General features: G+C 51.1%; 1 protein-coding gene across 4 annotated transcripts in view; it reads left to right on the top strand.

Annotated features, from left to right (window-relative positions):
* The window catches only part of LOC105495709 (myosin XVIIIB), a 300,538-nt gene that overhangs the window by 11,832 nt on the left and 264,703 nt on the right, over positions 1–24,003 (top strand). For all 4 annotated transcript variants that reach the window (XM_071080310.1, XM_071080312.1, XM_071080311.1 and 1 more), the window contains exons 2-7: positions 7,873–8,022; positions 10,121–10,281; positions 15,478–16,791; positions 17,476–17,542; positions 18,289–18,401; positions 19,753–19,929. In XM_071080310.1, the coding sequence (XP_070936411.1) occupies positions 7,986–8,022; positions 10,121–10,281; positions 15,478–16,791; positions 17,476–17,542; positions 18,289–18,401; positions 19,753–19,929 (1,869 nt within the window). In that variant the 5' untranslated portion in view covers positions 7,873–7,985. The remainder of the gene's footprint in view (positions 1–7,872; positions 8,023–10,120; positions 10,282–15,477; positions 16,792–17,475; positions 17,543–18,288; positions 18,402–19,752; positions 19,930–24,003) is intronic.

A 24,003-nucleotide genomic window follows, 5' to 3' on the forward strand; every position in this document is an offset into this window, starting at 1 on the left:
ACTGTGAATTCCAAGTGTCTATGGCCGCCTCATGGGCTTAAAACAGCAGTTGACGAGGCAGGTGTATGTTTTGGGCCTGGACTGGAGTGTGGCGATAAGAACATTTGCTTAAATTAAGGCTTGACAAAGCCTCCCCGGCGGGATTGGCTGCTGGCCCTGGGTCAGTGGAGCTGGCCCAGGGCCTCTGAGGGGCAGGACATGGGGGGTGAGGCCCCACATGGAGTTCCCTCCCATTGTCCCCTTCTGCTAAGGCCCTCTGGGAAGGTTGGCAGCCCCAGGGCTAAGAACAGCCCCTATGACAGCCAGGATTCCCCCTGGAGCCCGAAGCTGAGGGTGATTCTTGGGAAGCGGCTACTGACGTGGCCAGGCCTGGGCTGGAGAGGAAGGCGGGTGGTGGCGGCCAATGCAGCCACCCCACGTCAGGCCTATTTATAACTCAGGCTTTGCTCCTTATGCACGGAGCCTGTGAGTCACTCGGGGGCCTCGCCAGTGTCTCCCAAGACGGGAGGGGAGGTTGTCTTTCTTCCCTCCTTTCCCCCAGCCCCTCTCCCCTTTTGCCCACCCTCCCAGCTTCCTGTGCCTTATTTTATTTTATTTAATTTATTTATTTTTGATACGGAGTTTTGCTCTTGTTGCCCAGGCTGGAGTGCAATGGCTCGATCTCGGCTCACACAACCTCTGCCTCCCAGGTTCAAGTGCTTCTCCTGCCTCAGCCTCTTGAGTAACTGGGATCACAGGCATGCACCACCATGCCCATTTAATTTTGTATTTTTAGTAGAGACAGGGTTTCTCCATGTTGGTCAGGCTGGTCTCGAACTCCCGACCTCAGGTGATCCGCCGGTCTCGGCCTCCCAAAGTGCTGGGATTACAGGCATGAGCCACCGCGCCCGGCCACCCTCCTGTGCCTTTGGAAGCTGGAGATCTGATATAATTTGGATGTCTGTCCCCTCCAAATCTCATGTTGAAATGTCACCCCCAGTGCTGGAGGTGGGACCTGGTGGGAGGTGTTTGCGTCATGGGGGCAGATCCCTCATGAATGGCTTGGTGCCCACCCTGGGTTAATCAGCGATTTGTTCACGTGAAAGCTGCTTGTTTTGGCTGGGCGTGGTGGTTCACGCCTGTAATCGCAGCACTTTGGGAGGCCAAGGCGGGTAGATCACGAGGTCAGGAGATAGAGACCATCCTGGGTAACACGGTGAAACCCCGTCTCTACTAAAAATACAAAAAATTAGCCGGGCGTGGTGGCGGGCGCCTGTGGTCCCAGCTACTCCGGAGGCCGAGGCAGGAGAATTGCTTGAACTCGGGAGGCGGAGCTTGCAGTGAGCTGAGATGGGGCCACTGCACTCCAGCCTGGGCGACGAGCACTGCATTCCAGCCTAGGCGACTCCGTCTCAAAAAAAAAAAAAACCAAACAAACAAAAAACTGCTTGTTTAAAACGAGTCTGGTGCCTCCCTCCCCTCTCTCTCTTGCTGCCTCTCTCATCATGTAATGCCAACTCCCCTTCCCGTTCTGCTGTGATTGGAAGCTCCCTGAGGCTTCAGTGGATGCAGGTGCTTGTGCAGTGCTTCTTGTACAGCCTGCAGAACTGTGAGCCAATTGAAGTTTTTTCTTTTTCTTTTTTTTTTTTTGAAACGAGTCTCACTCTGTCGCCCAGGCTGGAGTGCAGTGGAGTGATCTCGGCTCACTGCAAGCTCCGCCTCCCGGGTTCACGCCATTCTCCTGCCTCAGCCTCCCGAGTAGCTGGGACTACAGGCGCCCGCCACCACGCCCGGCTTATTTTTTGCATTTTTAGTAGAGACGGGGTTTCACCGTGTTAACTAGGATGGTCTCGATCTCCTGACCTCGTGATTTGCCCGCCTTGGCCTCCCAAAGTGCTGGGATTACAGGCGTGAGCCCCCGCGCCCAGTTGAACTTTTTCCTTTATAACTTACCCAGCCTTAGATATTCCTTTATAGCAACACGAAACAGACTAATGCAAAGGCCCACACTGTGGGAGACTTTTTCTTTTTTTTTTTTTTTTTTGAGACGGAGTCTCGCTGTGTCGCCCAGGTTGGAGTGCAGTGGCGCGATCTCGGCTCACTGCAAGCTCCGCCTCCCGGGTTCACGCCATTCTCCCGCCTCAGCCTCCGAGTAGCTGGGACTACAGGCGCCCGCCACCACGCCCGGCTAATTTTTTGTATTTTTAGTAGAGACGGGGTTTCACCATGTTAGCCAGGATGGTCTCGATCTCCTGACCTCGTGATCCACCCGCCTCGGCCTCCCAAAGTGCTGGGATTACAGGCTTGAGCCACCGCGCCCGGCCAAGAGACTTTTTCTTAAGAGAAAGACTTGGCTGTTGGCACCTGGACATGTCTCTGTGGCCTCCCATTGGGCATGTGACCTCATTAGAGCCGAAACATTCCTTCTCGGATCTTTGGATCCTGAGATTTCCTTCTTACAGGGCTGTGTAGGCATGCTGAGGTCTCAGCTAGTGATTTGCTGATAGACGTGGGATGGCCGGCTCCCAGAATAAAAGCCCTGATTTGTATCATTTGCCAATGTTTGTGGCGTAAACACTCCCATCGCTGCCGTTAAGTTATGAATTGGGCTTTGCTGAATGCAGAGTCAGAAAGAGATGTTCACCGTGGACTCTCAGAAGACGATGAGTGGTGACTTCAGCACAGCAGCGGGGCCCAGCCAGCTCTTGGGCTCACCAGCTTCCAGGATGTGAAGCTGCCTAAGCAGCCTTCATCTCGTCATCTCAAAAATGTACCACTTCTCTGTATTGGGAACATTCCATGTCCTCCTTCTATCTATTTGAAACAATCTATTATTGTTGGCTGGGGGTAGTGGCTCACGCCTGTAATCCCCGCACTTTGGGAGGCCGAGGCAGGTGGATCACTTGAGACCAGGAGTTCAAGACCAGCCTGGTCAACAAGGCAAAACCCCATCTCTACTGAAAATACAAAAATTAGCCGGCCATGGTGGCATGTGCCTGTAATCCCAGCTACTCGGGAGGCTGAGACAGGAGAATCACTTGAACCCAGGAGGCGGAGGTTGCAGTGAGCCGAGATCGCGCCACTGCACTCCAGCCTGGGCAACAGAACAGGACTCTGTCTTAAAGAAAAAAAAGAAACTATATAATATTATGTTAACTGTGGTCATCATACAGTGCTATAGAACACTAGAACTTACAAAAGCTTAACATGCACCTCTTATATGGCATACCATTATACTCTAGGTATCAGGCAGGGAATGAAAATGAATGTCCATTCAAGACTTTTGCATAAAAATTAATAGCTGTTTTACTTATAATAGCCACCGCCTTTTAGTCAAGTCACTGAAGGGCAGCTACTTCCAGGCTTACAAGACCTTAAAGAAGTCCTGGTCAGGCCAGGTGCAGTGGCTCACGCCTGTAATCCCAGCACTTTGGGAGGCCGAGGGGCAGATCACAAGGTCGAGGGTTCGAAACTAGCCTGGCCAACATGGCAAAAGCCCGTCTCTACAAAAAATTAGCCGGGTGTGGTAGCACGTGCCTGTAGTCCCAGCTACTCAGGAGGCTGAGGCAGGAGAATTGGTTGAACTCAGGAGGCGGAGGTTGCAGTGAGCCAAGACTGCACCATTGCACTCCAGCCTGGGCAACAGAGCAAGACTCCATTTCAAAAACAAAAACAAAAACTGCTGGTCAGCAGTTGCTCTGACAGCTGGGATGGGGGGTGGGTGTCTCTCAGGTGGGGTCAGTGAAGCACCTTGCTCAGAAGGCTGGGCCAACCAGGGCTAGAAGTGAGAAAAGCCAAAGGCGGAAGAGACACATTTTCCACTAAAGACCACTTCTACTAAGATCTTGGCGTATTTCCTCCCACTTGATTTTCTACAGGAAGCCTTTTGTTGTTCATTTTGGACAGCTTTGGTGTGTGCAACATTGTACTCAATCTTACTCACTTTACAAGCTGAGACAAGCACCTTCCAATGTTTCTGCAAATGTTTCCCAAACGACTCTCCTACACTGCAGGGGTGGGGACGTGGAAAAGGATATAGTCACTTTGGAAAATAGTTGGAAAGTTTCTTTGTTGTTTTTTGTTTGCTCGTTTGTTTGTTTTTGAGACCAAGTCTCACTCCATTGCCCAGGCTGGAGTGCAGTGGCACCATCTTGGCTCACTGAAACCTCCGCCTCCTGGATTCAAGCAATTCTCCTACCTCAGCATCCCGAGTAGCTGGGATTACAGGTTCCCGCCACCACGCCCAGCTAATATTTGTATTTTTAGTAGAGACAGGATTTCACCATGTTGGCCAGGCTGGTCTCGAACTCCTGACCTCAGAGGATCCACCTGCCTCGGCCTCCGAAAGGGTTGGGATTATAGATGTGAGCCACCTTTCTGGCAGGAAAGTTGCTTTAAAAAAATATTAAACATAAAGTTATCGTACTACCCAGCAATTTCACTCAGAGGAAGCTACATGGCTTTGTAGCAACATTATTCTTAGTGCCCGTAAAGTGGAAACAGTCTAACTGCTCATCACCTGTGACATGGATTAAGAAGAAGAAGAAAAAAAAAAGCAAAAACTGGTCTAACCATGCAACAGGAATGCAACTGAGCAACAGAAAGTAATGAGGGGCTGACACACAGGAACATGGATGAATGTCAAAAACATTATGCAAAGTGAAAGGGGTCAGAGGTAAATGACCAAGTACTTTACAATTCCATTACAGCGAATGTCCAAAAAAGGCAAGTTTATAGAGACAGAGAGTAGATTTGTGGTTGCCTGGGGCTGAGGGAGGGAACAACTGGTGACAGTAAATGGGCATGAAGAGGTTTTTTTGGGGGTGATGAGAATTTCTTTTCTTTCTTTCTTTTCTTTTTTTTTTTTTTTTGAGATGGAGTCTCGCTCTGTTGCCCAGGCTGGAGTGCAGTGGCACGATCTGGGCTCATTGCAAGCTCCACCTCCGGGGTTCACACCACTCTCCTGCCTCAGCCTCCCGAGTAGCTGGGACTACAGGCACCCGCCACCACGCCCAGCTAATTTTTGTATTTTCAGTAGAGACAGGGTTTCACCTTATTAGCCAGGATGGTCTTGATCTCCTGACCTCGTGATCCACTTGCCTTGACCTCCCAAAGTGATGGGATTTCAGGCGTGAGCCACTGTGCCCGGCAGGAGTGATGAGAATTTCTAAAGTTAGATTGTGGTGACAATTGCCAGCTCTGTAAATTTATTAGAAATCATCAAGTTGAAACTTACAAGGGATGAATCTTATGACATACAAATTATACCCCAATATAGCTGTTTAAAAACAAATACCTGGCCAGGCGCAGTGGTTCAAGCCTGTAATCCCAGCACTCTGGGAGGCCAAGGCGGGCGGATCATGAGGTCAGGAGATTGAGACCATCCTGGCTAACACGGTGAAACCCTATCTCTACTAAAAAGTACAAAAAACTAGCCGGGCGAGGTGGCGGGCGCCTGTAGTCCCAGCTACTCAGGAGGCTGAGGCAGGAGAATGGCGTAAACCCGGGAGGTGGAGCTTGCAGTGAGCTGAGATCTGGCCACTGCACTCCAGCCTGGGCGACAGAGCGAGACTCCGTCTCAAAAAACAAAACAAAACAAAACAAAAAACCCCCCAAATACCCAAAGATTATAAATCATTCTACTATAAAGACATATGCACACGTATGTTGATTGTAGCACTGTTCACAATAGCAAAGACTTGGAACGAACCCATATGCCTATCAATGATAGACTAGATAAACAAAATGTGGCACAGGTACACCATGGAATACTATGCAGCCATAAAAGAGAATGAGTTCATGTCCTTTGCAGGGACGTGGATGAAGCTGGAAACTGTCATTCTCAGCAAACTAACACAGGAACAGAAAACCAAACACCACATGTTCTCACGCATAAGTAGGAGCTGAACAATGAGAACACATGGACACACGGAGGGGAACATCAGACACTGCAGCCTGTGGAGGGGTGGGGGACTAGGGGAGGGACAGCATTAGGAGAAATACCTAATGTCGATAATGGGTTGATGGATACAGCAAACCACCATGGCACGTGTATACCTATGGAACAAACCTGCATGTTCTGCACATGTACCCCAGAATTTAAAGTATAATAAAAACAAAGAAAGAAAAGTTATAACTTTGGCTGGGAAGTAACAGGTGTAAATAAACAAGGAAATACATTAATGATATGGAAATAGGGCAAGTAAAAACAATGCTTGCTAAACACTCTGTTCGATGGATTCATACTGTTACTGCAAATTGGATGTACTCTATTTGACATTCTCTAGTTATTGGACATCGTGTCTGCTCTTTTTGTTTTTTTTTTGTTTTTTTTTTTTTTTTTTGAGACGGAGTCTCGCTCTGTAGCCCAGGCTGGAGTGCAGTGGCCAGATCTCAGCTCACTGCAAGCTCCGCCTCCCGGGTTCATGCCATTCTCCTGCCTCAGCCTCCCAAGTAGCTGGGACTACAGGCGCCCGCCACCTCGCCCGGCTAGTTTTTTGTACTTTTTAGTAGAGACGGGGTTTCACCGTATTAACCAGGATGGTCTCGATCTCCTGACCTCGTGATCCGCCCGTCTCGGCCTCCCAAAGTGCTGGGATTACAGGCTTGAGCCACCGCGCCCGGCCCGTGTCTGCTCTTTCAATGCTACAGTCAGCATGATGATGAAATGTTCTGGTTTAGGATTACTTCCTCAAACTTGTTTCCCAGAAAAGGGCTTTCTAGGTCAAAAGTTATGAAAATTTTCTAAGGCTCTCAATATGATGACAAATTATTTCTTCAAGCGTGGGACAGATTGAGAGCTACGGTTTCCTGCCCTCACCTCATCTCCCAACTATGTTACCAAGGACTCCCTCCACAAAGAAAACCCCATGATTCACGGTGTTAGAAGTAAGAATAGTGGTTTCCCGGCCAGGTGCGGTGGCTCACGCCTGTAATCCCAGCACTTTGGGAGGCCGATGGGGGGGCAGATCACGAGGTCAAGAGTTCGAGATCAGTCTGTCCAACATGATGAAAACCTGTCTCTACCAAAAATACAAAAAATTAGCTGGGTGTGGTGGCATACACCTGTAATCCCAGCTAATTTGGTGGCTGAGGCAGGAGAATTGCTTGAACCGGGGAGGCGGAGGTTGCAGTGAGCCGAGATTATGCCACTGCATTCCAGGGCAACAGAGCAAGGCTCCATCTCAAAAACAAAACAAAACAAAACAAAACAAAACAAAACAAAACAAAACAAAAAACAAGAATAGTGGTTTCCCTTGAGGAAATAATGACCAGAAGGGAGCATGAGGGAAGTTCTAGGTCTCTGTTCACTTTTTGAACTGAGATGTGATTTACATACAGTAAAACGTCCAATCTTAATTGTATAGCTGGGTGAAGTTTTGCGTATGATACACTTGTGCAATCATCGCTCAGATCAAGATACAAGGCATTTCCTGAGCCCCAGAAAGTTCCCTCATGCTTCTTTTCAACCAAAATCTCCTCTGACCTCCTTTACCATAGATTAGATTTGCCTGTTCTTGAACTTCTTATAAATAAAATTATAACTTTAAAATCTTGATCAGGGTGCTAGTTATATTGGTGTGTTCTTTCTGTAAGAGCCACTGAGTTATACCTTATGATCATATATTTTTTTGATTGTATGTTATATCTCAATATATAACCCTATACCTTAACCCTGAAATAGGAAGAATATTTCAGGGCGCTGTTCACTCTGTGGCCTGCATTGTCCTGCCTGCCCATCCTCTGCGCAGGGGTAGCTGACAGTGCCTATACCTGACTGTGCCCATTCCCCCATGGGGTCTTGGTTTATGGCATTGGTGGGGTGGGAGTAGGGCTGTGCCCATGAGCTAACCTGTCTCTCCCTTCTCTCCCCACTGTGTCCCTGTGTGTCAGTTCTGTTTCTATCCATCTCATGTGCTGCGTGTGTCTGTAGCGCCTCATTCCGTACTGTCTGGCAGGAAGCTCCATCTCATCTCATCATCTCACGGCCCTGGCACTGCCTCAGCATGGCCATCTCATCACGCCTCGCCCTGTGGGAGCAGAAGGAAAGTGACACTCATGGCTGGGGCTGCAGCCATCCGCAGGGACTGACTCGACCCTTGGGAGACAAGTCCAACCTTTCCCACCTTGAGTGGGGAGTCTGATGTCCAGCCCTCCTTGTAGCATGTGCAATCCCACCTTCAACCTTCTCCCAGCCAGCTCTGCTAGCCTTGGCCTTTCCAACCCAGCTGGACACTGATGGCCACACCCTTGACTCCCCCTAGGGCTGCCTGGTCATTTCCAGTTCCTCAGGTGGTGGTGGGGAAATGGGGGGTAGACCAGCTGTCCCAGCTGAATCCTCATGGCAGCTCTGATGAGCACTGGAGTTTGGGTGGGAGGAAGGGCACATGGGGGGCAGAGGCAGGGCTGTCAGCTGCCAGGTTTATACCATAGGGGTGGGTTTCTGTGGTCCCTGCCTTCGGGCACCACAGAGAACTGGAAACGGGCTCTCCTTATTCCCCTTTCGTACTTTTCATGATATGCTACGAAGGGCTGCCTCTTTCTAAGATGCGTGTTACCTCCCGCACCCTCACTCCACCGTGTGCATGTGATCTGATGAATTGCAGGTGGGAGGGTGAGAAGCTTCTTTCTGGCTGCCTCCTGCCTGCCCCTGCCTCTCCCAGCCTGATCCAAAATGGCGTTGGAAGCTGCAGAGTGAGTCTTAAGACACCTGCTGAGTGTGCCTTAAGACTGTCTCTTGGCCAGGTGCGGTGGCTCACGCCTGTAATCCAGCACTTTGGGAGGCCAAGGCGGGCAGATCATGAGGTCAGGAGTTCGAGACCAGTCCGGCCAACATAGTGAAACCATGTCTCTACTAAAAATATAAAAAATAACCAGGTGTGGTGGTGGGTGCCTGTAGTCCCAGCTACTCGGGAGGCTGAGGCAGGAGAATCACATGAACCCAGGAGACAGAGGTTGCAGTGAGCTGAGATCGCGCTATTGCACTCCAGCCCGGGCGACAGTGCAAGACTCCGTCTCAAAAAAAAAAAAAGACTGTCTCTCACTTATGAAGTGTCTTCAGTCCCAGATCAGAGAGGAAAGAAGGGAAATGATGTTGATGTGGGCCCTGCAGTGCTACCCTTGCTTCTCTGTCCCTGGGCAGAGGTCTGCATCCACCAGCTTTATCCCATGGCCTTGTCTCCCGGCCTTTCCTATCTCCTTTGAATTCCTCCCTTATCAGTTGGGCTGCAGACAGCAAGTCTTTACCACACATGCACAGAGGTTCTTGATAAGGAGGCTATTTTAAACCAGTATGGAACTCTTCCATATAAAGTACTGGTGACTTTTTTTTTCTTCTCATGGGCTGTCACTGATGCAGGCTAAAGACACACTTCAGTCGCCCACAGCTGGTCCCATGCCTCAGCCTCCAAGTCGCTATGGCCAACAGAGGGGTCTCAGCTGCACCACAAGTCCAGCCAGTGCTGGCCTAGGCCATATTTCTGGGGGGGATGGTAAAATATCAGGGTCCAACCTGCCTGTTCTAGGACCCAGTGTTAGAGAGCCCCTGGCTGGCCGAGTCCTGGTTTAAGGACCATCAGGAAGCCACAGCACTGTGTCAGTTGAGTGGGTTGGAGCCAGAGTCAGATCATTATATACATCATGGCTATAAGCGCTTCCCTATCTTACCATGGTCCTGGCGCACAGTAAGTGATTAATTGGTTCATCTGTTATGTTAACTATAAGCTGAGGGGGACCAGGAGAGTGCAGATGATTCCCTGCGATCCACCCCTTTCTGGAAACCGGGAAACCTCCTTTCAGAGCAGGTCCTCCTGGAAATGGGCATGTCCCATGGCAAGGAAGGGAACCAGCAGCCTTGACCATGCAAGTGACTGTTCGTATCACAAGGAGACGGGATCCAGGCAGAAATCACATTGACCCGCATAATTCCGGGCTGCCCCTGCGTTCCATTTTCATGCACTGTCTTAGGGACCCCCCTGAGTCCTGCTGGGCCTCACCTGCTTGGCTGTGGCTTCTCTTACATGGGCTTGGTCAAGTATGTCCTCCTCTGCCCCCTCCCAGACTCCATCGCAAACTTCTTGAAGGGCAGCTTGCTCCTGCTGGTTGACTCACTGAGCTCTCTCCTTCCTTGCTTCTGCAAAACAGATTCGGGAAGAGGACAAGAGCCCTCCACCGTCCTCGCCCCCTCCCCTTTTCTCTGTCATCCCAGGGGGCTTCATTAAGCAACTGGTCCGGGAGACTGAAAAAGAGGCCAAGGAAGCGAGACAGAGGAAACAGTTAGCTCTCGCCTCTCTGGAACAAGAGGTAAGTGGTTCCTAAGAAGCGGGACCAGATGCATTTCCATTCCCATCATTCTGTCCTGTGAGCTTCCTCTGAGTCATTTGTCATCCTGCCTTTGCTCCTGCTATCCTGGCTTTGAGGAATGTCGTTTATTCAACTTGATCTATTGAGCTCTTGTGTACCCTTCAAAACCCAGCTCAAATAGCACATCTCTGGAAAGTTCTTCCATCTCTGAATCCTGCTGCACTTTCTATGCCTGTCTTAATTGTGGTTGGTTGGCATAGTACTTATTTGATTATATGACTTATTTGACTAGGAATTCCTTAAGCACGGAGTCTCGCTCTGTCGCCCAGGCTGGAGTGCAGTGGCATGATGTCCGCTCACTGCAAGCTCCTCCCCCTGGGTTCATGCCATTCTCCTGCCTCAGCTTCCCGAGTGCCTGGGACTACAGGCACCCGCCACCACGCCCGGCTAATTTTTTTTGTATTTTTAGTAGAGACGGGGTTTCACCGTGTTAGCCAGGATGGTCTCGATCTCCTGACCTCGTGATCTGCCCGCCTCGGCCTCCCAAAGTGCTGGGATTACAGGCGTGAGCCACCGTGCCCAGCCTACTTGACCACTATTTTTATAGAAAAGGAAACCTAGATACTGGCTAAGATGTATAGTTGGTTCACTTTTAAGCAGAAAGCTACTGAGTTGGTACTAACTGTAGTTGCATTGATTGTTAAAATGTTGAATTCTTCATACCAGGTGGTAAATGATTGTAACCCTTGGGCCCCCAAGTGCCCTCCAGCTGCCATGTTTACCCAGGTCCCTCTCCTGAGTCCCTTGGAATGGCTACAATCCAGTAATTACAGGGTTAATGCTTGGCACAGGTAGGAACCTCAGTACCTTCCTCCAGCTGGTGTCCCTCCTGATTGGTTGATGTCCACTAAAAATCCTTAGTTATTCTGAATAGCGCTGCTGGATTGAAGCAATAGTTGAATACAATGTGGCCCCTATGCTTTAAGGATTTGTAAACTTGTCCCTGGTGGTGGCCAGTGCTATTTCTCTCCTGTCTTCTTTAGCCTTGGAACCTGGGCAGGATGACAAGGCAGACCATGAGAGAGGCAGGCTTGGAGTGCAATGCATCTTGGGAGTATCCCTGTGTTAGGCAGAAAGGGCATCTCTTTATGTCTCTTCAGTGCCCCCTTTGGACAAGATGAATGCTGCAATGCCTGGCTGAGAGGTCTGGTGGCCTCAGGGCCTGGTGTTGGCTTGAGCCCAGTGACCCATCCTGGCTCTTCCTTCCCCTCCCCTTCAGCTTCAGTTTGCCCGGCTAGTCCCACATGTGCCTGCACCTGTCCGATGAATGACTTCGATGCATTAGAGAGGTCCTCCAGCAGCTGAACAGCAGCAGCTGCTGAAATACCTCAGCCAAGTCTTTCTTGGGGAGGTTGACCGGGAGGACAGGCTCTGTTCCCAATCTTTCCTGACCTGAGGCATAAGTGGGGGCCAAAGCTGACCCCAGCAGGCTGTTGTTAGGTTAGGATGAAATGTTACTGTGTGCCGTTTATCACCAGACAATGCTTCTGTACTGCTCATGGGCTCATTTGATACCCCGTGCAGCAATGCAGGTGGATGGGATTCTACCCATTGATCACAGGTGGAGACTGAGTTCAAAAGAGGTCAAGTGATTTTCCCAAGGTCATAAGACCAGATAGAGGCAGAGCAAGGAGGGGAGCCTGTGTGTTCACTTCTCTCACAATATGCCTGGAAAAGGACCAGTCTGGTGAGTGAGGTGGCCGGGGTGGTGCCACAGAGACCTGTGGGGAAAGGGTTCCATGAGATTGACACCAGCAGTGCTGGTGTCACTGTGAGCAAGTACAGAGGCAGAGCTAAGCCATGGATGGGGACAAACTGTCACTGCTGTGCCTGGATGGAGATTCAGAGCCAAGATGCAGGATGGCTCTGAGCCTCAGCCCACAGCAGGTGGCTGGACCATGGGCCAAGATATTCCTGGGGCTGGAGCAAGGGAGCCTCAGGACATGTTTCCACACGGCAGCAAGCTCTGGTTGGTTCCTGCCAATTTAACTTTCTTGTCCCAGTCAGTAAATAACTCTGTACTCTCCTGCCTTGTCCCAGCACAACTGTTTCATTTGATCCTCATCTAATCCTTGCAAGAAGCCATTAGAATCCATCCCATTTTGCAGGAATGGAGAACAAGGTTTGGGGAGGTGACCCGGTTCTCCTAAGGCTACCCAGCCGGTGAGGAAGAGGGAGAGGCTGGAATAACACCGGAGTGGAAAGTAGCCTGTATTGAATGTCAAGGAGACCTAGATTCCAGCTCTGGCCTTGCCACTTTTTGTGGTCCTGGCTAAACCCTTCCCCTTTATTGGCCTCAGTTTACTCATCTATAAAAATGTGCTTTAGTTTCTTATTGGCCCCAGCGATTCTAGAGGTGCTGTTTCCTCTATATGCTAAGAAGGGTGGCAGGGTGGGGCGACCAAAGACTTGAATGACTTTGAAGATCCAAAGGAAGAGAATTCATGGGCATATGAGGGTGGGGTGGGAGGAGGCTGGCACTAGTTATCTTGTTTGACCCACCCCACGTTACTGTCTCCTCTGTGGTGGTTGGTTAAAAATAAGGCACTGACTCACTTTTCAATATAGTGTAGACAGTGGTGAGATTTGCCAAGTGCAGTCAATCCCCCTTCCAAGGCTATATCCTGCCTTCCCCCAGAAGGTCAGGAGGAGCTTCTCGGCCATGGGCCCCAGAGCCGTGATGCTGAGCTCCAGCTGTACCTCGTAGTCACCCGGGGAGTCACAACCCAGACAGACTAAATCAGAGTCTCTGGGAATAAGGCCAAGGCATTAAGGTTTTTTAAAGCGCCCCAGGAGATTCCAGAGAGCCCTAGAGAGACAAGGAAGGGCGTCTAATATGCAGCAGTTAAAGGCACTGGCTTTGGAGTCAGAGAGAACTGGTTTTACATTGCGTCTTTGTAGCTGGGTCTCCTTACATCTTTGCATCTGCTTCTGTGCTTGTAGAATGGGGAGAAGTTCAGAATCTACTCCAGTTGTTCCTTAGGAGGATTAAATAGGAGATTGCATGATGGTGATATAGGGCTCATTGCAAGGAAGATATAAATGATAGATATTATTATCATCATTATTACAAAGATGAAAACAGAGACTTTGCTGTGGCATCGGCCACCTAAAACAGGAGAGAGACACAGATAAAAGCCAGAATGGAATACAGAAGGTGGCCTTGCTGTGACTGGTGTACTAGCCTAGTGCTCTGGGACTTTGTGCAAGCTTGGAACAATTTCTGATTGAGGTCTTCAGGCAAGATTTGTAGAGAGGAGATACAGGAGATATTTGAGCTGGGTATAGAAGATGAGTAGACCATGGACAAGTGAAGAGGGGAAAGGGCACTCTGGGCAGCAAGCTCAGCATAGGCAACAGCCTGGAGGCAGGGGAGAGTCAGGTGGGAAAAGGTGACCAGTACAGTTCATGCATGGGAATGAGTAGGGACAATAAATATAGTCAGATTGGAGGCTGGGGTTCCTTGTTGAGGAATTTGAAAGACCAATGGTGGTGCCAAATGATTTTCCTGTAGGCAGCTACGCAAATCTTTTGATGTGGTTTAAAATGGCTGGCAGCAGGCTGGGCGCGGTGGCTCAAGCCTGTAATCCCAGCACTTTGGGAGGCCGAGACGGGCGGATCACGAGGTCAGGAGATCGAGACCATCCTGGCTAACCCGGTGAAACCCCGTCTCTACTAAAAAAATACAAAAAACTAGCCGGGCAAAGTGGCGGGCACCTGTGGTCCCAGCTACTCGGGAGGCTGAGGCAGGAGAATGGCGTAAACCCGGGAGGTGGAGCTTGCAGTGAGCTGAGATCCGGCCACTGCACTCCAGCCTGGGCGACAGAGCCAGACTCAGTCTCAAAAAAAAAAAAAAAAAAAAAAAAAAAAAAAAATGGCTGGCAGCAAATTGAAGGGACAGCAGTTCACAGGCTGTGGCAATGGCCCCGGTGAGGGATAGCAGACATGGGTTTGGAAAAAGAGACACAGATGTGAAGCTTGGCAGGGTGGAATCAACATGCCCCTAGGACTGGTTTGAATGCAAGAGGAGGGGGAGAATCCCGGATTCCCAGGCATGGGTGTCTGTGAGGCTGTGCTAGCATTGTCCAGGATGGAAGAACCCAGGCTAGGGTTGGTGGTGAAGCCAGACATCAGGGTGGAACTTGCTTATGAGGTTGAGGTCTTTTTCTGCAGGGATGCAGGCACAGCTGGACCTGTGAGCTCTTCAGGCCACAGCCAGGCTGGTTTGAGGATGAAGCTCTGCACAAGGCTAAAATCACAAGGCAGTAAAAAGGCCTGGGAAGGGAGCAGGCAGTGGAAACCCCTTGGGTGTTATGCAGCCACCAATGTCTAGGTCAGGCAAGAGTGGGGGACCCCAGGGGCAGAAACCAGAGCCCTCAGCTGGTATGGGAAGTGTGATATGGGGACCAGGGCAATGGAAGTAGCAGCAGCTCAGGCTGTTCCTCTCTCTATGATCTCGAAAGTGCATTTCCACATCTCATCCTATTAAAGATCTGGATGGTCAGGTGGTGTTTGCCTGTACTGGGGAAACCCAAAGCCCAGAGAGAAAAGATGGTAGCCCAGATAGAGATAGAGCTAGAGAGGAAGCCTTGCTGGAGAGTGTTAGAGGCAAGATGAGAACAGGTCTTCTAGTGACAGGTCCTGAGTCCTTTCCTGGATCCCCTACTGGCCCAGGAAGAATCCAGGCAGAAATAACAACAGTAGTAGCAGTAGCTACTGTTATTGAGAACACACTATGTGCTGGGCTCAGTTTCTACATATTATCACACATTCTCACACCTAACCTGCAAGGTGGGCTTTTATCATCCTCATTTTATTGATTGAAAAGCAGACTCAGAGAGGAGAAGTCATTTAGCTAAGGTCACACAGCTAGAGAGTGTCAGAGTCAGGAGTTGAACTTGGTTCTGTTGGGCTCCAAAGTCCACTCCTTCCACTCCATCACTTAACTTTGAGGGGCTGGGCCAAGGTCAAGGGTGCTAGGCTTGGCCATGCCTGTTGAATTTGGAGGTGCTCGAGCATCTGTGGAAGGATGAATGGAGAAATGAACAACGAAATGAATCAATATGCGTGAGTTGAATGACAACGCTGTCAGGTCAGCAAGCAGCTCTGTAGGCATGGTTGTGTTCTCTCTCCTAGACCCCAGAAATTTCCATCAGCGAACCCAACAGCAAGTCCAGCAGTGGCACCAGATCTGGAAGCCAGCAGATCTCTCAGGACAACCAGTCAAGCTCTCCTGGGAGCTCAGACATTCTGAGCAAGGAGAGCGAGGGGGTCGGCAGCCCCGACCCTGAGCGGATGACCAGCATCAATGGTGAGAAGGCCCAGGAGCTGGGCTCAAGTGCGACACCAGCCAAAAAGACCCTCCCCTTCAAGAGGGGCATGAGGAGGGGTGATGTGTTGTTGATGGTGGCCAAGCTGGACCCGGACTCAGCCAAGCCAGAGAGGACTCATCCCCATGACACCCCGCCTTGCAAGACCCCTCCCCCGGCCACAGATACTGGAAAGGAAAAGAAAGGGGAGACCTCTGGGGCTCCTTGTGGCCCCCAGGCCAGCACTGAGATCTTGGCCCCGAAAACTGAGAAGACCCGGACTGGGGGTCTTGGGGACGCAGGCCAAGGAACTGTGGCACTGAAAAAAGGCGAGAAGGGTCAAAGCATAGTGGGGAAGGGGGGTGGGACCCCCAAAACCAAAGAGCTGAAAGAGGCTGAGCCCCAGGGCAAAGACAGGCAGGGGACCCGGCCCCAAGCCCAAGGGCCCGGCGAGGGGGTGCGACCAGGGAAAGCAGAGAAGGAGGGAGGGGAGCCCACAAGCCCGGTGGAAAAGGAGAATATCTCTAAGAATGTAGGGAGTGAAGGGAAGCATGTAGGGCCCCAAATCCCTGGGAGAAAGTGGGGAAGTTTCCTGGGAAGAAGGAGTAAGTGGGATGGTCCCCAGAATAAGAAGGACAAAGAAGGGGTGCTCTTAAGTAAGGCAGAGAAGGCAGGTGAGCCTCAGACCCAGACAGAGAAGAAAAACCAAATGCAGGGTGAGCTGGGGGACGATCTGAGAATGGGGGAGAAAGCAGGTGAGCTTCGGAGCATGACTGGGAAAGCAGGTGAGTCCTGGGATAAGAAGGAAAAGATAGGGCAACCCCAGGGTAAGTCCGGGAAGGCAGGCGAAGCTCGGAGTCAGACGGAGAAGGGCTGTGAAGCCCCAAAGGAGGTGAGCACGATGGTGGAGTCACCAGTGGCTGCTGGGAAGCGAGGCTGGTCAGGAAGAAGTGGGCAGGAAGCAGAGCGGCCCTGCTCAAGAGAAGATGTTGGGTCTGGTGCCCTGGAGACAGAGCTGGAAGGACCCAGCCAGCCTGCTCTGGAGAAGGATGCAGAAAGGCCTCGGATACAGAAGGAGAACCAAGATGGGCTGGCCCCCCAGGAGGCGGGCAAAGGAGGCCAGAGCAGAAACTCAGAGCAGGTGAGGGGGCTGTGGCCCTGGGAGTGGGGAGGGGCAGACAGGGCCCCCCCAGAGATGGAGGGATGGGAAAGATCTGCCCCCAGGGATGGGCAAGGGGTGGACGGGCGGTGGTCAGGGAATTGGAGAGTGGTGGCTGGAACTGCGAGGCACCCAGAGGAGGGGATGAGCACTTCCTTCATGAGCAGAAGTCTTAAAGTTTCCATTGCACCTGCCCTGGAGTGGAATTCCCCACGGAGTGAGGGAAGGTCCCCAAAATGTGAGGTGTCTCCTCACGGCTGACATGGTAGAGCTTGCTTATGATGTCACACGACAGCTTTCAAACTTGGAATGGCATAAAGAGCAGATTGTTAAAAATGCAGATTCCTGGGGCCAGCCATGGAGTCTCATTACAAAGACCAGGAGTGGGGCCCAGGAATCTGCATTTATTTATTTATTTATTTGAGATGGAGCCTTGCTGTGTCACCCAGGCCAGGGTGTGGTGGTGTGATCTCAGCTCACTGCAAACTCCACTTCCTGGGTTCCAACGGGAATCTGCATTTAAATAAGCACACTCCCTCTCCCGTTCTCCCCCAGGAGATTCCGATTTGGACGGCCCCAGACCACACTGTGGGAACCCCCCGTGGAAGGTGGAAGGTGGGCAGTGGTGCCATTTGCTGGTTTAATTTATGTGATCTTGGTTCTCAGGCTCCTGAGGACAGATGGTACGAGGCAGAGAAAGTCTGGCTGGCTCAGAAGGACGGATTTACTCTTGGTAAGTAGGGGCGTTAGCACCTTTGGAGGGTCCGAGTCTTCTCTTGTGCCTCCTACTGCTGCCAGCCATATGTTCCAGGTCCTGATTACACTTTGAGGGTCAGGAGGGGAGAGGAGCAGTGGAGACTGTCTTTCAAAGGCATTTGTGTCTTGACAATGAGTTATTTACCTACTGAAACTCATTAATGCAACACGCATGCTTGCTTTCTATGGTGTTCTTCAAGGAACCCAGAGTCGGGTACAAGTGGGCCAATAGATTTGATCTCATAAGCCTACTTTTGTCAATTGGTTGTGGCTGATCACTGCACTCTACTGAGAAGTGATTTTGAGTCCCAGTCTGAACATGGCTGGGAAGAGTGGTTGATTAGTGATGTCTGCCATGGGCATTGGAGGGGGAAATGGCAGCTTGTATGCCATCATCTGCCATTCCAGGTCTGTGTATGAGATAGGTCAGTGTACCCAACTGTCTGGGTGCCTACTCTGTGCCTGGCACTGTGACAGCTGGTAAAAGCCTAAGGTGAGTCAGACTGAGCCTGACCTTAAAGGGTTTGGGTTCACAACTCAGAAAGCTCCAAGAGAATAGACCCCAAACAGAGAAGGTGTAGCCTCTTTCTGACCTGTCCCAAGCCTCCTCCCAAGCTTGCTGGCCCAGCTTAGAGCCTCTCGTTTCTCCTACCCTCGCCTCTTTCCCCTCTTCTCCTCCCATCTCCTCCCCTTTCCCCTTCTCTCTCTGGGATGTACAACCAGCTACGGTGCTAAAGCCAGATGAGGGAACGGCAGACCTGCCGGCAGGAAGGGTGAGACTTTGCATTGATGCTGACAAAAGTATCACTGAGGTGGATGAGGAGCATGTCCATCGGGTGAGTCCCCTGTCCCGCTGCCCCCCTGCTCCATACCCTCCTTCCCCCACCCTGCAAGAAGTTTCCTTGTACCTGACTACTAATACCATTTTGGCTTGATGCCCTGTAAGGAGTTATAGCAAAGAACCCCACTGAACTCATTGCTTTGCTGGAGGGATATTGTTAGGGGGTCATTCACCCTTTCCTGTGGTTTCTCTTAATGAGGACACATCAAGGGACATGTTTATCAGGTCTTAGAACTGGGAGTTCTTCTGATGGACCCAAAAAAATGACTGCTTTTAATTTTATACGTATTGCAAATCATACTACAGAGCATGTTTCTGTTTTCACTCTAGCTGCCAGGGAACTCAGAGCCAAATTTGCTGCTTGCCCTTAACCACAGCATAGGTTCCAGTGGCCTATATTTCGGCATCAAACTTTCTTTCAGCTTTGCTCTTTAAATTGTTTTGAATACATTTTTTGTTGTGCACCATAAATCCTTTTGAGGACAAATCACAGTGTAATGATAGAAAAAAAAGTTCTATCATGCCCTTTCCACCCCCTTGCAGCCTGATAATTTAGAAGGAGTTTTCCTCCTTGCTCATTTGCATTCCTTTCTGCTCCTCCTCTGCCCACCTCAGGCTTCCTCTCCCACGTTGGGCGTTTACAAAGGCTCAGTGGCCTTGCAAGAAAGGCTGATCTATGAGAGGGCTCAAGCTTGGCCCAAACCCGAGACTACTAGGTTCAGAAAACTCCCTGAAGCTGGAGAGAATGATAGGACGCCTCTTAGAATAGATGTTTCAAGAAGCAGCTTCACACACCCCTTGCTTCTAAGGTTTCCTAGGAATCAGTGGTTTTTCCTAGGAATCAGATGGTTTCCTAGGAATCAGTGCATGATGGGCTATGAGACCAGTGAGGCGGTTTGGCCATTGGCCTCCTCTCCTGAGTATCACGGAGCATATTGACAGCTTCTCCATAAGACTCAGAAGAGAAGGAAATGGCAGTGAATGCTCGCACACACTGGAGCATCACCTGTCTTTTTGTGGTGTTTGAGATTCAGAAAGTGCTTTGAATTTCGTCAAGTCTGCCTTGGGAGCGTCTGCCCTCATGGTCCACCGAGTGCAGGACCACAGCGAAGAGGGGTTGCCTCATAGGTTGCACAGAGGACAAGGAGAAGGCATGGCCCTATTTTATTCGTAGGGCTTCATCACTTCCCATCCAGAGTCCCTGTGCTCTGTTCCGGTCTTTGGCACATAGCTCTCAAAAGGAGGGCTCTGTGTGTGTGTGTGTGTGTGTGTGTGTGTGTGTGTGTGTGTGTGTGTGTGTTGGGGGCCCAGGAGGCCAGAGGAGACTCTATGTGACGGTTTCACAGGCCAACCCCCCTGAGCTGGACCAGGCCGAGGACCTGGCCTCTCTCATCAGTGTCAACGAATCCAGTGTCCTGAACACGCTTCTGCAGCGCTACAGGGCTCAGCGGCCGCACACCTGCACGGGACCTGATCTGATCGTCCTCCAGCCCCGGGGGCCCTCAGTGCCATCTGCAGGGAAGGTGAGGTGGGACCATGGGGGGCAGGGCTGGGAAGCTGAGGGCAGGAGGGTCTGGGGGTATCCCTCTGCATCTGAGGTGACAGTAGAACCATGAGAGCCCCCAGTCTACCTGTCTGCAAGCAGCGTCCTTCTCGCGGCATTGTGGGCATCCTGTGGCGTGGACCATGAGATTCCCCCATTCCCTGGGTGGAAAGATCAGTCACCTTAGGACAGAAACAGCAGCATTAAATGCCACAAGAATAACGAAAGAAAATACTGAATGAGTATGAACTCTACCAGATACTGCCTCATGCACCTTGTATTAACTCAGTTCATTCTCACATATCCACCTGAAAACACAGGTACTGTGATTAGCCCATTTTACAGTTGAGAAGAGCCAGCTGGGCCAGGTGTAGGCTAATCTCTCAGGTCTAGCAAGCAGAGGAGATGGGAGAAAACCCAGGGCACCGGGCTCCTGTGTGCTCTTGCTGAACTCTTGGGAGCCCTGAGCACCCACATCACGGGAAAACAGAAGCTCAGTTGTGCTTTAGTTTTTTTCCTCGCAAGTGTAGAAACGGCCGATTTTTGTTGAGACGGACAAGAGCAAAGGAAATCTCTAAGCGCCACCTTGTGGACGCACGAGGCACCTCAGCCGAGTCACTGAAGCGCGGCCCTTCAGTAATTCAATAGTGATTGAGCTATTGATTGAGGCTCTCCTACCGGGCCAGGCACAAAGAACAGCACGGAAGATGCCGGGCGAGCAAGCCTGCCCGTGTGGAGTTGCTGTTCTAGGAAGAAAAGACAGACCATCAACAATAAAGATAAGAGTGGCCCGAGGAGATGAGTGGAGGAAGTGGTGGGAGAGGTTAGGAGAAGCCAGGACAGAGCGGGGTCAGTTCTCAGGATGATGATTCTGGCTTTTACTCTGAGTGGGATGGCAGCTACTGTGGATATTTATTTATTTATTTACTTACTTACTTACTTTTGAGACGGAGTGTCGCTCTGTCGCCCAGGCTGGAGTGCAGTGGCCGGATCTCCGCTCACTGCAAGCTCCGCCTCCCGGGTTCCCGCCATTCTCCTGCCTCAGCCTCCCGAGTAGCTGGGACTACAGGCGCCTGCCACCTCGCCCGGCTAATTTTTGTATTTTTAGTAGAGACCGGGTTTCACCGTGTTAGCCCGGTTGGTCTCAATCTCCTGACATTGTGATCCACCCGCCTTGGCCTCCCAAAGTGCTGGGATGACAGGCGTGAGCCACCGCACCTGGCCGATTTTTATTTTTTATGAACTGGGCCGCCTCCCCGGCCAGAGTAGGCTTAGAGAGAGTCCCTACTGGGGTTTTTAGCAGAGCAATGACGTGCTATGACTTAGGCTGTAAAAGGATGCCTTTGGCTGCTGGGTAGAGGACAGATGGGAAGAGGCTCAGTGGAGGCAGGGAGACCTGTGGGAGGCCAGACGGTACCTGTGTGCTGTCTGGAGACTCAGTGGGAAGTCACAAGCCCCTAGGACACCTGGTGTCCAGGAAAGCTCATGATACCTCTTCTGGTTTCCATGTTCTCCTCTGCCAATTGGGTGTGAAAAGCCACATCTTACCCTTTGGGGCCCTGTGGAACAAACCCATCCCTAGTCCCTGAGCAATGCTAAAGCCATTAAAGGGGATATAGTGGCCCTGTAACCTTCCCTCCAAGATTTTTCTCCTCAGAGTGACCCACGCCACCCCTTCAGTCACTCCCAGCGGCTCTCCCGTCACAGCTGTCCATGGTCAAGGGCCCTGGGAGGACCTCAGAAGCTCTGGGTGGGCCAGAGCTTGGCGCGTGCCCTCTCCCATCCCTGTGGTGAGTGCTTAGGCTTCTATGACTGCAGCCCAAGGCCTCTGAGCTGTCCGAATTGCTGAGTGACTTCTCTGGCTCCCTGGAAATCCCTGGAAGGGACATTTTTATAGGCCCAGATAGCAAGCAGGCCCTCATTGGCCATCGTGGACCGAGGCATCGGAACTTAGGCAAAAGTGCTAAAAGGTGCAGGCGTTGGTACACACCCTGAAGGTAGATCGCCCACCTCCCTTCCTAACCCTGGGGTGGGGTGCGGCACTGGTCCCCACCCTTCCCTCAAGTCTTCCAGCCTCCTACCCTCAAACCCACACCCATCTCCTGTCCTTAGGCTGGATCAACCTCTGATTCCCCAAATGGCCACCAGGTGGGAGCACAGGCCTGCGGTGAGGCTGAGACCACCTTGAGGCTGGGCTGGGTGGGGTCTGGGCCACACTGGGGGCCTCTCTCACTGTGGGGCTAGACCCACTCGGGTCTGGGTGTGTGCCTGGGGGCGTGCAGGTCTTGGTGCATAAAAGCGTGAGTTTGAGCATGGGTGTGACCACGTGGGTAGAGGTGGGTCCCATCCCTGCGTGCAGAGCCCTCGGCAGCTGTTGTATGCATGTGCCTACAAGCACACTTTCGTGCATGTATGCAAGGGCACATGTACACAGATGCGAAGGCACGTGTACGTGCACACATGTATGAGTGCCTTCAGGAACCTGGCTGTGCAGAATTCTTCCTTCTCCCTCCAGGCAGTGGACCTGAGCGGGCTGATGGATGGGACTGCCCGTTCCTTGAACTTTAGTTTTCCCAGACTGGGGGATGGCTCTAGGACTCAGACTCCAGGACCCTCTGCCTGCCTTAAGCCCTAAGGCTGTGGTCAGCCAGTGTGGGGGCATATCCCCGCTTTGCCTGCATTAGGGTCCTGCTGAGCCCTACATCTGGCATCAGGATAGGGACTCATGACTGTTCCTCAGGGGCTTGGAGCAGGAAAAGCCAACAGTGGATTGGGGACAGCCCCAGCCCCAAGCTAGGCATCCAGACTGAGGGGAGGGCCATCACACCGGGGTTTGTGCCCCTAGTTCGGCCAAGGGACTGTGCTAGGGAGGGCAGATGGGGCCTTGGCAGACCCAGTGGGCACCCTCAGTATCCTGGGCTTCAGACATCCTCATGCAGCAGGGCCCATTCCTCTTGTTTCTTTTGGTGCCTCTCCGCTGACCTCACAGTAACCTCCCGCCCTCTTCCCTTGCTGCCAAATCCAATGTCAAGTCTCTGGTCTCCTCTTACTGAACTCAGCAGCATTTTCCTCCCTCTTCCTGAAACACACCCTTCCTTGGCTCTAAGACTCCGCTTTCCTGGTTTTCCTTCCGGCCCACTGGCCGCCCAGTCAGTCTTCCTTGTGGTCTCCCTGACCTGTGCCTGTCAGAGTGCTCCGTCCCCACACTCTTCATTGGTGATCTCATCCAGCCTTGTGGCTTTCAAATGCCTCCCGTTCACTACAATTGAATCATATCTTTTGTTGATCATCTCTGTCTTGCCACCAGAAGGCAAGCTCCACCAAGCAGGGACTTAAAATAAAAAAAAAAAAAAATCAGGTTTACAGAGGTGTAATTTACGTTATAGTCTAGTTCACCTTTTTAGTGCCCAGTTCTGTGTGTTTTTAAGTAAGGTGTATAGTTGTGTAACTGCTTCAACAATCAATTACATGACAGTTCCCGTCACCCCCAAAAGTTCTCTGGGCCCCTCTGTGGTCAACTCAGCCCCAAGTTCTACCCCTGGTAGACGCTGATCTGTTTTTTTTGTCCCCATAGTTTTGCCTTTTTCAAAAAAAAAAAAAAAAAAAAAAAAAAAAACCATGTAAATGGCATTGTACGGTATGTAACCTTTTGAATTGGCTTCTTCCAGGCAACACAATGCATTGGAGATTCACCCGTATGGTTTTATTTATCCACAGTTTGTTCCTTTATTTCACTGATGTACTTATTTCATTGTACTTTATTTCATTGTACTTATTTGTTCATAGGATGACCACTTGTCCTGGTTTTCCTGGGACTAAAACATTTTCTGGGACATGAGACTTTCAATGCTAAAACCAGGATAGCAATTTGGGAGGCCGAGGCTGGCGGATCACCTGAGGTCAGGAGTTCGAGACAAGCCTGGCTAACATGGTGAAACCCCATTTCTACTAAAAATACAAAAATTAGCCAGGCGTGGTGGTGCACGCCTTAACCCCAGCTACTCAGGAGGCTGAGGCAGGAGAATCGCTTAAACCTAGGAGGTGGAGGTTGCAG

The sequence above is a fragment of the Macaca nemestrina genome, chromosome 15, assembly GCF_043159975.1.
Source record: "Macaca nemestrina isolate mMacNem1 chromosome 15, mMacNem.hap1, whole genome shotgun sequence".
NCBI lineage: Eukaryota > Metazoa > Chordata > Mammalia > Primates > Cercopithecidae > Macaca > Macaca nemestrina.